Source organism: Sphaerodactylus townsendi, linkage group LG07 (assembly GCF_021028975.2).
Source record: "Sphaerodactylus townsendi isolate TG3544 linkage group LG07, MPM_Stown_v2.3, whole genome shotgun sequence".
Classification (NCBI taxonomy): domain Eukaryota; kingdom Metazoa; phylum Chordata; class Lepidosauria; order Squamata; family Sphaerodactylidae; genus Sphaerodactylus; species Sphaerodactylus townsendi.
Genome location: NC_059431.1, coordinates 117,383,870 through 117,398,874, shown reverse-complemented (window position 1 = coordinate 117,398,874; position 15,005 = coordinate 117,383,870). Strand labels below are relative to the sequence as shown.

General features: G+C 46.6%; 1 protein-coding gene across 2 annotated transcripts in view; it reads right to left on the bottom strand.

The window, feature by feature from the left end:
- Positions 1-4,372: 4,372 nt before the first annotated feature.
- The window catches only part of ADGRL3 (adhesion G protein-coupled receptor L3), a 907,827-nt gene continuing 897,194 nt past the window's right edge, over positions 4,373-15,005 (bottom strand). For both annotated transcript variants that reach the window (XM_048503336.1, XM_048503340.1), the window contains one exon: positions 4,373-6,073. In XM_048503336.1, coding sequence (XP_048359293.1) covers positions 6,006-6,073 — 68 coding nt within the window. In that variant the 3' untranslated portion in view covers positions 4,373-6,005. The remainder of the gene's footprint in view (positions 6,074-15,005) is intronic.

Sequence of the window (15,005 nt, the reverse complement as noted above, 5' to 3'; positions counted from 1 at the left end):
CCTGCGAAACGCATCACTGGCAAGGTTGTTTAAATAACAATGTTTTTAATGGATAGTCAGGATGTCATTTTTTTCTGAAAACAAATTCTAACTGTTGGTAATCTGGAGGCTGAAAATGGCCAAAGTAAAACGCCTTCCAACTAACGGGCAAATAAGAAAGTTCGGCAAAGAGAGCAAAATGACGGGACGCTTGCCACAAGCAGTGTATTCAGGACACGTTTTATTACAGTTTCCTTCATTTTGAACAACGAACTTAGGCGTCAGCGTAGCTGCCTGCATAAAGCACAAACCCTGCCACGGCAGTCACACCAATTGGCTTCCCTGCAGTGTTGCCAGAGACTTCTGAGGAGCTGTTGCCGTGATGTGTGGTGAAATTTGACGATGCTGTTTTTTCTTCTTTTCCCAATCGAGTGCGTTCAGTCTTCCATGGATATGTGTCAATTTTTACGGTTGTTTTATTGCTGTCAGTTGTGTTTTGTACCCTGACACGGGCCTAAACCCATGCTGGAGAAAGGTGGGCTACAAGTGGAATACATAAATACATAAATAAATAAATTAAGGTAAAGGCTGGGCTGACGTTACAGGCCCGGCAAAGCCACCTCAGGTATGCCTTACTGTACATGATGTTCGGGTAGCTTCCACGGCCTGAATACACTAGTAGAAATCAGCACCCACAAAAAACCGAGGGGCAAATTTTGCTGCCAAGTATTAACACCCCATTGCAAACTTAAAGGTCAGAGAGCCGTAGCTTAGGAGCAGAGCATGTCTATTATATGCATAGGATCCTAGAGTTGTGTCTCAGGTATCCGATGATGGCTGGAAAAGATAACCGCCATTTCCTCTAAGGTGTTCCAGCTGTTTGAAAAATGGAGGCAGGAGGAGGGAGCCATGCATGCACTATAGGATTCCTTGGCCTCCCGAGAGATTACTTCCTCTCACAAGAGTTTAGCCAACATTTTAGCAACTGGCCTGCGTGAGAAAGTATCTCATGAAATTCTGAGAACTGGAACATGCTTTTAAGAGGCCTGGGAGAACGTGGAGAGAAAGATGTGGGATGGGAAACCCCACTTCAGGTGGCCCCAGCATTAAGTAACTAAGCAAGGAGGTGAAGTCGCGTGTTGCGACTGGCGGTGTGCCTGGCCCCTCCTGGGGTCAAACTCACCCCCCCTCATAATGCCTTGCCAGGCCTGGCCCCGATCCACCAGTCTGTCCCGTTTTCAGCCGGCAGAAAGCAGTTTTCTGCCAGCTGGAAAAGATAAGTGGGGGGTGTGGGGGGCAGGACCGGGGTTGCCAGGGGGCGGGAAACACAGAGTGCTCCCCGGGTGCACTCCTGCCCAGCTACACCTCTGAGGTGGCCACATCGCTAGCAAAACCATTCAGGAATCTTAGAGCGGAGTAACAGGGTAGGTCTCCGACCAGATGCTTAACTCAACTTCGATGTCGTGTTCTTTCTTTTTGGGTGAAGATTACCGCTCAAAGGTCTGAGGAAAATACACTTGTATCCATTACAATTTTCCTAGCAGGGATTTAAATGTAAAGGGTCAGGAATTTCAACTTGGAAAACAGTTGGGGGGGGGGGGAGGAGCGCGGTAATAGTCTGGCCAAACAAAATTAGACCCTTCCCTCTCCCCCAAACAGCTGTTTTAATAGAAACAGAAAGTATTGGGAGAAAGTATTAAGGAGATACTGTGACTCGATGGGTAAAACATCCTACTGGGGCATTGCCAGTCTAAATCACAGAGCTGGTCCAAGATATGTTCTTGCTCCATCCCTTCCTGGGCCTATACCAGCGGTGGTGGACCTATGGCACGGGTGCCAGAGGTGGCACTCAGAGCCCTTTCATGACCAGTGCAGGCAGAGTCCGTCCGCGTAGAGGGTGTCATGTGGCCTGAAGCTAACTTCATTTACCTGGGAGTAAGCTCAGTTGCTGGCAATGGGGCTTGCTTCTGAGTAAAGCCAACTTCTGGAATTGCATTGATTCACCCATTTGAAGCGCGGTACGGTTGCTTCACCAAGCTTACTCCCGAGTAACGCGTTTCTCAACTAAAACCTCAGTATTCAGATTAAATTGCCGTGTTGGCCCTTTGTGATAAATAAGTGGGTTTTGGGTTGCAATTTAAGCACTCGGTCTCGAAAAGGTTGCTTATACACCGGCCTATACTGTTGCTGCCAGCAGAGATGATGTTGGCATTTGGGTCCAAAAAGAGGCCGCCAATCACCTCCAATGATAACTAGCCCCCCTGGGGTTTAAAGCCCCCCCTTTTCTGGTTTTGTTCCAGTCCCTTGGGGTGGGGGTGGGGATTTGGTTGGAGAATCGGTCTTGCTGCTGAGACAGTACTGGGAAGACGGACTAACAGTTTGACCCACACGAGGCATAGCTTTCGGGAGGAGAGGCATTGTGTACTGCCACCTGCCACCCACGCTCAAACAACTAATAATAGCTTCTTTTTTTTACAACAGTGCCTCAGTTGTGCTGCTTTAGGATCTAGCTAGGGGTTAATCTGCCTGCAAAAAATTCCTGCACGTAGAAAATTAGCACATTAGGGAGAAGCATTCTAGCTCAAACTTTCTGCCTTGCATGCTAATTTTATACAGAACTTTTTTAATGAAAAGAAGAAGGTTTGGATTTATACCTTGAGTCTCTCCTATACCTTGAGTCTCTCCTATAAGGAGACTCAAGGTGGCTTACAAGCTCCTTTCCCTTCCTCTCCCCGCAACAGGCACCTTGTGAGGTAGGGGGGGCTGAGAGAGTTCTGAAGAACTGTGACTGTACCAAGGTCACCTAGCAGGAATGTAGGAGTGTGAAAACACATCTGGTTCTCCAGATAACAGTCCTGCTGGGTGACCTTGGGCTAGTCACAGTTCTCTCAGAACTCTTTCAGCCCCACCTATGAAGATGTCTGTTGGGAGGAGAGGAGGGGGAAAGAGTTTTTAAAGCCACTTTGTGCCTCCTTGCAGAAGAGAAAGGCAGGATATAAACCCAAACGCTTCTACCTCTTCTTCATGGTAGTTGCTCTTAAGATTATGTTTGTGAGGGGTGTGAGGAAAAAAAAGTAATTTAAAACACAAGCCATTCTTCCCTTGTCGCCTTTAAGTGCTGCCACTTTCCATGGGAAAGGTTTGAGCACATGTTGAGTAATTTCCCTTACTGAGATCAATGTCAGATATTTATTCAATCATTTTTAGTAACGTGGAATTAAAATCTGAATAAAAATCATGACTGCCAAGAGCGTGTCAATCATCCCAGTCGTTGGCACTCATAAGGAAAAAGGGTGGCAGACAGAGACTCGCTTGCTTCTTGCCAAGTGATCGGGTCAAAGAAACTGCCGGCATGGTTTGGAGTTTTTTTTTGTCACCAAGCAAAAACACTTGGAATCTGAAAAATCAGGAAAAGGCTTTGAACCAATCGGGCCAAAGTAGCCGAAACAAACTTTGGGGAGGGTTATTTTCCCATTTCTGCTGCTCTCCGTGCACAGATTATTTCATCGGGAGCAGCAAAAATACAGAAAGGAGCCTTTTTAGTGCTCTTTCTACATGGAAAAAATGGCTTGGGTGAGGGGGAGGCAAGAGCCTCTCCCCTCACCCCGACCCCTGGTGGCGTTCCAATCCCAAACAAGCTTGCCTTTATTTTTTGGCAGCCATTCCTCACAGCTGTTGCGTGGAGGTGGGAAACTTGGACCGGACGCTTTGAAAAGATGCATGTCCAGTCTGGCCCTTAGGCAAAGCCTGAAGAGCTGATCTTTCCTATAGGCTCCCATCGTGGAGGGATTGCCACAGAGTCACACATTTGGCTGTGAAAAATAAAATGAGCTGCAAGTCTTGATCAGCTGGGCTCAAAGGGAAAATGTATTTTTCCAGCTCAGCTGCAGCTCGACATGCCAGCCTCTGGTTCAAGCCTGAGGATCGCCCAGACGGTAGAGTTCTGTTCCCCTGGAGGGAATAGCACCTTCAGGGGGTGGAGTCTGTGGCGTTAAATCCCACTAAGGCCCCTCCCTCCCGATGCCCCACCTTCCTCAGGCTCCACCCTCACATCTCCATGAATTTCCCAACCCAGCATTGGCAATGCTAACTTCAGCCTTTATATCCACCTCTGTTTGTACTATACTCCAGCCCTTTGAGCTGGTGGAAGAAGAAGAGTTTGGATTTATATCCCCCCTTTCTCTCCTGCAGGAGACTCAAAGGGGCTTACAATCTCCTTTCCCTTCCCCCCTCACAACAAACACCCTGTGAGGTAGGTGGGGCTCAGAGAGCTCCGAGAAACTGTGACTAGCCCAAGGTCACCCAGCTGGCGTGTGTGGGAGTGCACAGGCTAATCTGAATTCCCCAGATAAGCCTCCGCAGCTCAGGCGGCAGAGCTGGGAATCAAACCCAGTTCCTCCAGATTAGATACATGAGCTCTTAACCTCCTACGCCACTGCTGCTCTTAACCTCCTACGACACTGGAGAGGCGGGCCTTGGAGTCAGCCGGTGAGCATATGGCCGGGCACAAAGGTGGGCAAGCTCCTTTAAAGTCTCGGTTCACCCCTCCTTTCTTCCTCCTTTCCTAGCGTGGCTCCCTGTCCCCTTCTGCCCGTATCGAGGCGGAATCTGTTGGTTTTGCTTCTTCCCACCCCGAACAGCAACCACATCTCGTGGTAATTCACAGACGTCTTAATTTCCCTGTTCCTTGCCAATTATCTTAGTACTTTTCTTTAAAACTGACAGAATGGTGGAAGCGTGGGAGAAAGGCTGTTCTGACCAGCCGGGCAGAATGCAGTCCTCTTACCTTACGGCTGATTTTGTTAATCTTTGTTTACTGTACTGCGAGGTCAGGCAGAATGCACCTTTGAACATGAAAGCTGGGAATCTATAATGATGCTCGGGTCATGTCTCACTTTCACCCTCTGTCCTAGGGGGGAAAAGCTGTCAACAGACATAGTGGTCTGTGCAAAATCCCTAACCAAGGAGAATATCCACGTGATGCTTTTTATTAAGACCCACCCAATCTGCACAAAACACGATGCCACCTGGCATTTATTCAAAGGATGCCAAGAAGACCAGGTAGTAACATTGTTGACTCGAAGAATCTGCTTTCCACCTGTCTTGCCTTTTTTTTTATTTTTGTACCATCCAGCTTAGAAATCTGGTGAGCTCAAAAGCTTGCAGAGTGTTTGGCAGAAACGGGTTAGGTCCAAATGAAATGTATCACCTGCATTTTGTTCTTGCTGTCTGGTCTATTTTCTACCGAGGTGGTAAACCGGGGTCTGGTTGGACCGTTGCAGACTGCCCGTGCCATTTTAAAAAAAAATCCTTGCACATAGAAGGAGAAGGGTTCTCACCTAGCCATCTACCGACTTTCTGCTCTTCTGCACTGAGGGGTTATTTTGAATGGGGAAGCCTTCAGACCCCCGCAGTCTGAAATGGTCCAGTCCATTCCTACAAGGTCTAGGCAAAGGGCTGGAAAAGAGGAGATCTCTGGCAGACTTATTCAAAACACCTCAAAATTGGGTCTCTGGAAAATAAATGCAACAACCCGCCCTCCCCCAAAACACACCCCAGTCTGTACATATTTGCCTTCATCTTTGGGCTCTTTTGCAATATGCAATATGGAACAGAAAAGTGTTTACCTTTTGTTGCTTCATCCCCAAAAGGAGTTGGCATATGTCCCTCACTTAGGCTCAACCCATATCTGGGGCCAAAGCGGTTCCTTGGCGAGGGAGAAGTGCGAGATCCCTTTTTTGGAGGAAACACTCTGTGGCAAAACCCGGAAGCAGGTGATCCGCCTGTGCGTCCGTTTTGCCACCCAGTGTGATGTGCACTGATACTAGATACATTTTTTGTACATCGCGACGGGACCATGAAGTTGTACATGTACCTGAACCTTTTAGTGGAAGTATTCTCACTTCAGTGTATAAATAAGAGCAAAGAACCCCCGGGCACTTTGCTTGTGCTATGTGTTACAAATTACACATAGAAATAGAGAGAGCGAGATCCACCCAGACACTATGCAGATCTTCCTGGCGTAACTAGATGATGCTGTCTTCCATTAGGACTCTTCGAAAGACTGGCTCGTGCCTTGCTGTGGTGCCAAGATCTGTTAAAAACACAAAAAATGAATTGCACAATAAAGTGACGCAGCAGTCTTCCCCAATACAGACTAGAGACAAAAGTAAAAAATGGCATTATACATTCATTGCATTTTATTTATTTGAAGACTTGCAGCCTGCTTTTCTTCCTTATATTGACCCAAAGCAGCATATAGCTACTTGCCCCACAAACCATGCAAAATGAGATGAATCCAAAGGACTTTTTTACATGGACAATACATCTGGACTGTCCTAAATGATACACAAAGTTACTCGGAAAATTAATAGGGACTGTGAGCTATATTGTGATCTGAATGAACGTCACCACACTGTCAGGCCCTGCCATCATGGGCCTGCCGAAACGCACGTAACATGCCTGGCCATGTCAGGCTGCAGCTGGACTCATATCATCCTTGCCCAAGGCCAGAGGCCCTGTCTTTTGTTCTTGCTGTAACGTAGTGAATAGAGCTTCCTGGCTCTATCTATCTTTCTCAGGGAGTAGCCAGGCCATTCCCAAAACAATGTAACTGCTGCAAGTGTCTTCAACTGTCCTTTCACATGCTGATATTGGGGGAATGCAATGGTGGGGGCTAACCCACTCCAACTATACTGTAATCTCAAGGTTTATACTGGGGGCCAGGGAGCTGGGACCTCAGTCTCAGCTACCTGGCTGTAAGATACTGACACAGTGCTAATAAAGCTCTTGAAGGCATTCTTGAGTCTTGTTATTGACTGGGGTACTAGACCCTTACACACAGTGGATGCTGAGAATGAGGCAAAAGCCAGAGGAATGAACATTTTGGATTGACAGGAGGCAATCTGGGGTCATGGCAAAAATGAATCGGCAAGCAGGTGAGTTGCTTGGGCTTATTCAAAAGATCTGACAATCTCACAACACTAGAACCAGGGGGCATTCATTGAAAATGCTGGGGGGAAGAATTAGGATTAATAAAAGGAAACGTGTGATTGGTGTTTGGAATATGCTGCCACAGGAGGTGGTGATGGCCACTAACCTGGATAGCTTTAAAAGGGGATTGGACAGATTTATGGAGGAGAAGTCGTTCTATGGCTACCAATCTTGATCCTCCTTGATCTCAGATTGCAAATGCCTTAGCAGACCAGGTGCTCGGGAGCAGCAGCAGCAGAAGGCCATTGCTTTCACATCCTGCACGTGAGCTCCCAAAGGCACCTGGTGGGCCACTGCGAGTAGCAGAGTGGACTAGATGGACTCTGGTCTGATCCAGCAGGCTAGTCTTATGTTCTTATGTTCTTATGACACTTGTTGGTCTGTGATCCAGTTCCGTATTGCCTATCTTAGGGGTGGCCAACCTATGGTGCTCCAGATGTTCATGGACTACAATTCCCATCAGCCCCTGCCAGCATTGGGTCTAAAGGGCCCCAGCGCCAGCCACCAAGTGTTGCTCTTCCTCCTCCCACCATTGCTTGCTTTGTGTTGGCTCACAAAAGAAGAAGAGAAAATGCAGGCCTGACAAGGGAGTTTCACTCTCCAAGGCCAGCCTTTAGAAAGACTCCCGCAATCTCAAAAGCCAAGTAGAATCACATAATAAATATTTAGATACATGAGAGATAACAGACGCAACAGACTCCAACAGATGAATGATGGCTAACACAATAAGTAACGAATGCAACTGAGGGAAAGATGGTAAAGGAACGGCGACTTTAGAGGAAAAGACACAAAACAGATTCCTTGCAAAACAGGGCAAAGCGAGCTGTATTCCACTTTGGAGTTTGGTACATTTGAGGCACAAACACTAGAATCAATGTTCTGACCTTGAATGAAGAAGTAATTAAATAGATATACATTTGAAATATTTACAGCGTTATGAGGGGGGAGAGATTTTGCCACCACAGCCTTCACTGCTCATAGTCAAGAGTTGTACACAAATAATGGGTTTTGTTCTTGTTTAAGTGCCTAATCGTCCACTGGACACTGCAGACTTCCTGAGGAAACTACTGCCCATGCACGATCTCCCAGAAAACACCGTTCTGGTGATCCTAGTTGTAGTTCTAGGCAGTGGTGGGATCCAAGGATCTGTGGTGGGTCCCTAGGATCTGGTGATCCTAGTTGTAGTTCTAGGCAGTGGTGGGATCCAAAAATTTTAGTAACAGGTTCCCATGGTGGTGGGATTCAAACAGTGGTAAAGTCCCCAGCCCCATTAGCATGCTCCATGCTAATGGGGCTGGGCGGGGCACGACGGGGGCGTGGCCGGGCATTCTGGGGGCGGGGCATTAATAATTTCTCTGTTACTGTAAAAAACTCTTACTGTAAAAAAAAGTTCCTAATTTCCAGCTGGTATCTTTCTGTCCATAATTTAAACTCATTATAGCAAGTCCTATCGTCTACTGCCAACAGAAACAACTACTTCTCCTCTAATTGACTGCCTGTCAAATACTTAATACTTTCAAATGCTTCATTTTGTTTCTAGAAATCAAAAGAAGGATACTTTCCTTAAACCAGGAACTTTACCATATTTCTAAAACATGTCTTTAAAACAGCCCAACAGGGAGAATGATCCCGTTTTCTACCTTCGCTAACCAGCCACATAGGAAACAACAGGACTTCATGATTTTTGGACCTAATGGAATTTCTAACGGAAAAGCGGACCCAATTAGTAACCCCCTCTCAGCACACACAAATAATTAGTAACCCACTCTCGGGAACTGGTGAGAACCTGCTGGATCCCACCTCTGGTTCTAGGCCCTGAAATCCCACAAAAAAGTGAACTATAAGCAATCAGGAATGTTATCCTTGATGATGCCAGAGCGCACCTGGCCAACTCATGCTTAATGACTACAATTTCAGAGGTTGCTTAGCTATATTTGCCCAATTTTTAAACACTTCTTCCATTGCTGTCCTTTAGAGGCTGTCTCGATAACATGGTCTTTATCATCTGGGCCTATGGGAAGGAGGCCCTCTAGACCCCCTACTAAATTGATTTTTTTTACTTTGCTGTCAAACCCAGAACACTTCATCCAACCAGTCAGCTTTCTGGGTCCTGTAACTAAGGTGAAGGGTTTTTCAATGTAGAAAAGAGGTGACTAAGTAGAGGACAGGGTAGAGGCTTATAAAATGATGCACAGGGTGGACAGAGTTGACAAAGGTTGATTATGCACAAGGTTTTTGCTATGTGGTGGAGGCGAATGTCTGCCGTGGCAAGATTTCTTGTACACGTTTCATCTAGCCCGCTTTCACTTTCCACTTTCTCCATGGCAAGCAAATCCACTTACAGCATGGTTTTAATTTTGTTTTGCTGCCACAGAGGGATAGATTTGCCACTGGGCACAGCTTTGCCCTCAACCTCTTCTCTCCACCTAATCTTACCGCCCCACTCCCTTGTGCTACTTTGCATGCCATAGGTTCACCACCACTGAGCTAGGCTGTTTCAGCTCTGTGCTTGTCAGAGTTGCCTCCCTCGGGGAAGCTGACTCTCTGGTCACTTGGGAGGGGAGCGATTTTGCACTCCCCACATGACCAGATGGCGTGTGCCTGGAGACATGAGTTATCCCATGTCCCAGGGCAGATACACCACTGAATGTCTGCCCCGCTGCAAACAGGGCAGTGGGTAATAATGCTGAATGTGCTTTGAAAAAAAACCCTCCCTCGCCAATTATCTCTGAAGTTGTGGGAACCTCACTGTGCATAATCGGCCGAAGAGATCTTCTTTTCCCTCTCCCAAAATACTAAATCTCAAGGGCAGTAGCTTATGGGCAGTAGATTCAGGATGGACAAATGGAAACACTTTGTTACGCAAGGTGTGATTAAAAGGTGGTATTTGCTGCCAGAGGATGTAGGGATGGCCACAGGCATAGAAAGCTTTAAAAGGAGATCAAGCAGATCTATGGAGGATTGATCTATCAGTGGGTAATAGCCATGGTCACTAAAGGGAACCTCCTCGTTCAGAGGCAACAAACCTCGGAGTACCAGGGCCAAGAAGCAACATCAGAAGAAGGCGTTGGCCTCTGTGCCCTCTTGTTGGAACTCCAAATGAACTGCTTAGCTGCTGTCCAGGGTGCTGGATTAGATCATGGGTCTGCAAACTGTGGCTGTCCAGATGTTCATGGACTACAATTCTGATAAGTCCCTGATGGGAATTGTAGTCCATGAACATCTGGACAGCCACAGTTTGCAGACCCCTGGACTAGATGGATCACCTTGTACTCAAAATCGACTGATTGCTCCACATAGCTATGTGCTTTCAGCTGCCATTCAGATTTACTGACTCATAAGAACATAAGAACATAAGAACAAGCCAGCTGGATCAGACCAAAGTCCATCTAGTCCAGCTCTCTGCTACTCGCAGTGGCCCACCAGGTGCCTTTGGGAGCTCACATGTAGGATGTGAACGCAATGGCCTTCTGCGGCTGTTGCTCCCAATCACCTGGTCTGTTAAGGCATTTGCAATCTCAGATCAAAGAGGATCAAGATTGGTAGCCATAAATCGACTTCTCCTCCATAAATCTGTCCAAACCCCTTTTAAAGCTATCCAGGTTAGTGGCCATCACCACCTCCTGTGGCAGCATATTCCAAACACCAATCACACGTTGAGTGAAGAAGTGTTTCCTTTTATTAGTCCTAATTCTTCCTCCCAGCATTTTCAATGTATGCCCCCTGGTTCTAGTATTGTGAGAAAGAGAGAAAAATTTCTCTCTGTCAACATTTTCTACCCCATGCATAATTTTGTAGACTTCAATCATATCCCCCCTCAGCCGCCTCCTCTCCAAACTAAAGAGTCCCAAACGCTGCAGCCTCTCCTCATAGGGAAGGTGCTCCAGTCCCTCAATCATCCTTGTTGCCCTTCTCTGCACTTTTTCTATCTCCTCAATATCCTTTTTGAGATGCGGCAACCAGAACTGGACACAGTACTCCAAGTGCGGTCGCACCACTGCTTTATATAAGGGCATGACAATCTTTGCAGTTTTATTATCAATTCCTTTTCTAATGATCCCCAGCATAGAGTTTGCCTTTTTCACAGCTGCCATGCATTGAGTTGACATTCCCATGGAACTATCAACTAAGACGCCCAAATCCCTTTCCTGGTCTGTGACTGATAGCACTGACCCCTGTAGGGTGTATGTGAAGTTTGGATTTTTTGCCCCTATGTGCATCACTTTACATTTTGCTACATTGAACTGCATTTGCCATTTCTGAGCCCACTCACCTAATTTATCAAGGTCCGCTTGGAGCTCTTCGCAATCCTTTGTGGTTCTCACCACCCTACATAATTTGGTATCATCTGCAAACTTGGCCACCACGCTACCCACCCCTACTTCCAGGTCATTTATGAATAGGTTAAAGAGCACCGGTCCCAAAACGGATCCTTGGGGGACACCACTCCCGACATCTCTCCATTGTGAGAACTTCCCATTTACACCCACTCTTTGTTTCCTGTTTCTCAACCAGTTTTTAATCCATAGGAGGACTTCCCCTCTTATTCCTTCATTGCTGAGTTTTCTCAACAGTCTCTGGTGAGGAACTTTGTCAAAAGCCTTTTGGAAATCCAAGTAGACAATGTCCACCGGTTCACCCCTGTCCACATGCCTGTTTACACCCTCAAAGAACTCTAGTAAGTTTGTAAGGCAGGATTTGCCTCTGCAAAAGCCATGCTGACTCTTTCTCAGCTGGTCTTGCTTTTCTACATGTTTTATAATTTTATCTTTAATGATAGATTCTACTAATTTACCAGGAACAGATGTCAAACTGACTGGCCTGTAATTTCCCGGGTCCCCCCCTAGATCCTTTCTTAAAGATTGGTGTGACATTGGCCATCTTCCAGTCTTCAGGGATGGAGCCTGATTTCAGGGATAAGTTGCATATTAAAGTGAGAAGATCAGCAATTTCATGCTTGAGCTCTTTAAGAACTCTTGGGTGAATGCAATCTGGGCCAGGGGATTTGGTAACATTTAGTTTATCAATGGCTGCCAGAACTTCTTCCTTGTCTACCACTATCTTCTCTAGTTCCTCGGATTCGCCTCCTAAGAAGCTTGGTTCAGGTGCAGGAATGTTCCTCACCTCCTCTTGGGTGAAGACAGATGCAAAGAATTCATTCAGCTTCTCTGCAATCTCCCTGCCATCTTTTAGCACACCCTTTGTTCCTTTGTCATCTAACGGGCCTACCGCTTCCCTTGCTGGCTTCCTGCTTTTGATGTACTTGAAGAACTGTTTGTTGCTGGTCTTGATGTTCGCAGCGTTCCTCATAATCCTTTTTTGCCTCCCTTACAGCTAACTTGCTTCTCTTTTGCCACCATTTGTGTTCCCTCTCATATTCTTCATCAGCCAAACTGGACTTCCATTTTCTAAAAGACATTTTCTTTTTTCTGATAATTTCCTCAACCTCTCTTGTTAACCATGGTGGCTTTCTTTTGGACTGGGTGCTGCCTTTTCTAACCTGTGGAACACATTCCAGCTGAGCTTTTATTACTGTGTTTTTAAATAACCTCCAAGCATTCTGGACAGTTTTGACTCTCTTGATTTTCCCTTTCAGCTTCCTGCGCACTATCCCCCTCATCTTTGAGAAATTTCCCTTTCTGAAGGCGAATGTAACTACATTAGTAGTTGCCACTTGTTCGCATGCTGAGATACTGAATCTGACAGCATTGTGGTCGCTGTTCCTCGGCTCAACAACACTGACTTCCCTGCACCAGGTCCTGGGTCCCACATAGAATTAGATCTAGGATCACCTCTCCCCTGGTTCGTTCCCACCACCATCTGCCCTAAGCCACAGTCATTTAGCATATCCAGGAATGCTCTCTCCTTACTATGACCTGAACATGCATTTTTCCAGTTTATATGGGGATAGTTAAAATCACCCATTACCACTACATTTTTGTTTTTGTTGGCCTCTCTAATTTCTTTTTCCATCTCAGAATCCTCTTGTGCATTTTGGTCAGGGGGACGATAATATATTCCTAATATTAAACTGTCCTTCACACCTGGTATTGATATCCACAGTGATTCTGTAGGGGAACCAGCTCCCCTTGCATTGTCTATTTTATGTGATATTATGCTCTCTTTGATGTAAAGGGCAACTCCACCCCCAATGCACCCTGTCCTACCCTTCCTATAGAGCCAGTAGCCTGGCATAACAGCATCCCACTGGTTCTCCTCGATTCCACCATGTCTCTGTAATGCCCACTATATCAAAGTCCTCCTTCAAAACTCTGTACTCTAGCTCCCATTTTAGGTCGAATGCTTCTACTATTAGCATAGAGACACCTGTATACCCTGTCTCTGTCCTTAACCTGGGATTTATGTGCTTTACCCTCAAGTCTTTTGTAGACACTATCCCTTGTCACATGCACATTGCTATGTTCCTCGCTTGTATGTGGTTGATTTAGAAAAACCTCCCTCTCTGTCTGCATCCCCATAGATACTGTATTCGAATCCGAAGTCACCTCAGCTCCTGTCAGCTTCCACCAGGGGTCAGTTTAAAAGCTGTTCTGCCACCTTTTTAATGTTGAGTGCCAGCAGCCTGGTTCCTCTTTGGTTAAGATGAAGCCCGTCCCGTTTGTACAGGCCTACCTTGTCCCAAAAGGTTCCCCAGTTCCTGACAAATCTGAAACCCTCTGCCTTACACCACCTTCTCATCCACGCATTGAGACCCTGTATCTCCACTTGCCTAGCTCGCCCTGCGCATGGAACGGGTAGCATTTCTGAGAATGCCACCTTGGAGGTCCTGGACTTCAACCTGTTTCCTAGCAGCCTAAATTTAGCTTCCAGAACCTCCCGGCTACATTTACCAATGTCGTTGGTGCCAATGTGGACCACAACTGCTGACTCCACCCCAGCACTGTCTAAAAGCCTATCTAGACGAAGTGTGACATCCGCAACCTTCGCACCAGGCAGGCAAGTCACCATGTGGTCATCACGCCTCTCACAAACCCAACTCTCTACATTTCTAATGATCGAATCACCCACTACAAGGAGGGGTATCCTCAGTGCGAGAGGATAGCTGATCACCAGTTAAGGAAGGGATCCCATCTAAGGGAGCATCTTCCCCCACCTCAGACTGGCACCCTCCATCCCCAAGACCTTCATTCTCCATGACATCTGAAGAGATGTCACCTTGGGAGCGGGACCCGGCTGTTAGGTCCCTGAAAGCCTCGTCTGTCACCCTCTCTGCCTCTTTCAGCTTCTCCAGGTCTGCCACCTTGGCTTCAAGAGAACGCACATGTTCCTTGAGTGCCAGGAGCTCATTGCAGCGAGGGCACACCCACGACTTCTGTCCTAGTGGCAGATAGTCATACATGTGACACTCAGTGCAAAACACTGGAAAGCCCTCATCCCCCTGCTGGCTTTCTGCCTTCATATTTGATTTGTTCAGATATTTAAATATTATGCTTTTAGTCTCTGCCCCCTGGAGCTATCTGCACGTACTATCTGTCAAATATGTCCTTATTAATTTAAAAAACAAAAAAATTAAATTAAAATTGCGCGCGCCGTTAGGCACGCGCCGCTGGTTCCAGAGACTGAACTAAAGCCCCACCTCTCAGGACAAAAGCCCCACCTCTCAGGACAAAGAGGAACAAGAGATGAATTCTGTTAACCCCTGTTAAGCCCCACCTTCCAGATTCAGCAGCCTTACAAGGAGAAAAAGAGATAACCCCTGTTAAAATACACTGTTTTAAAAGCTGTGGCTTTGAGAAAAGCCCTCCAAAATGAACACCAGCAGGTCACTCTGCTCTTCCTGGCCAAGTCTCTTCTGCTGCTACTCCTCTCTGCTGGTTCCAGAGACTGACTCCGTTGTCTATAGCAAAGTCCTACACCATACCACTCTAGCTCATTTGGACAGCTGACAGAACTTGTCCTGTTTCCAGTAGGTATTCTTAAATCTACAGTTATCTCTAAGTAGACGAACAAGGTCAGCAAGCTACCCCCGGAATCAGCTACTTTGGGCTCAGTCAAAAAAAGATGAGCAGAAT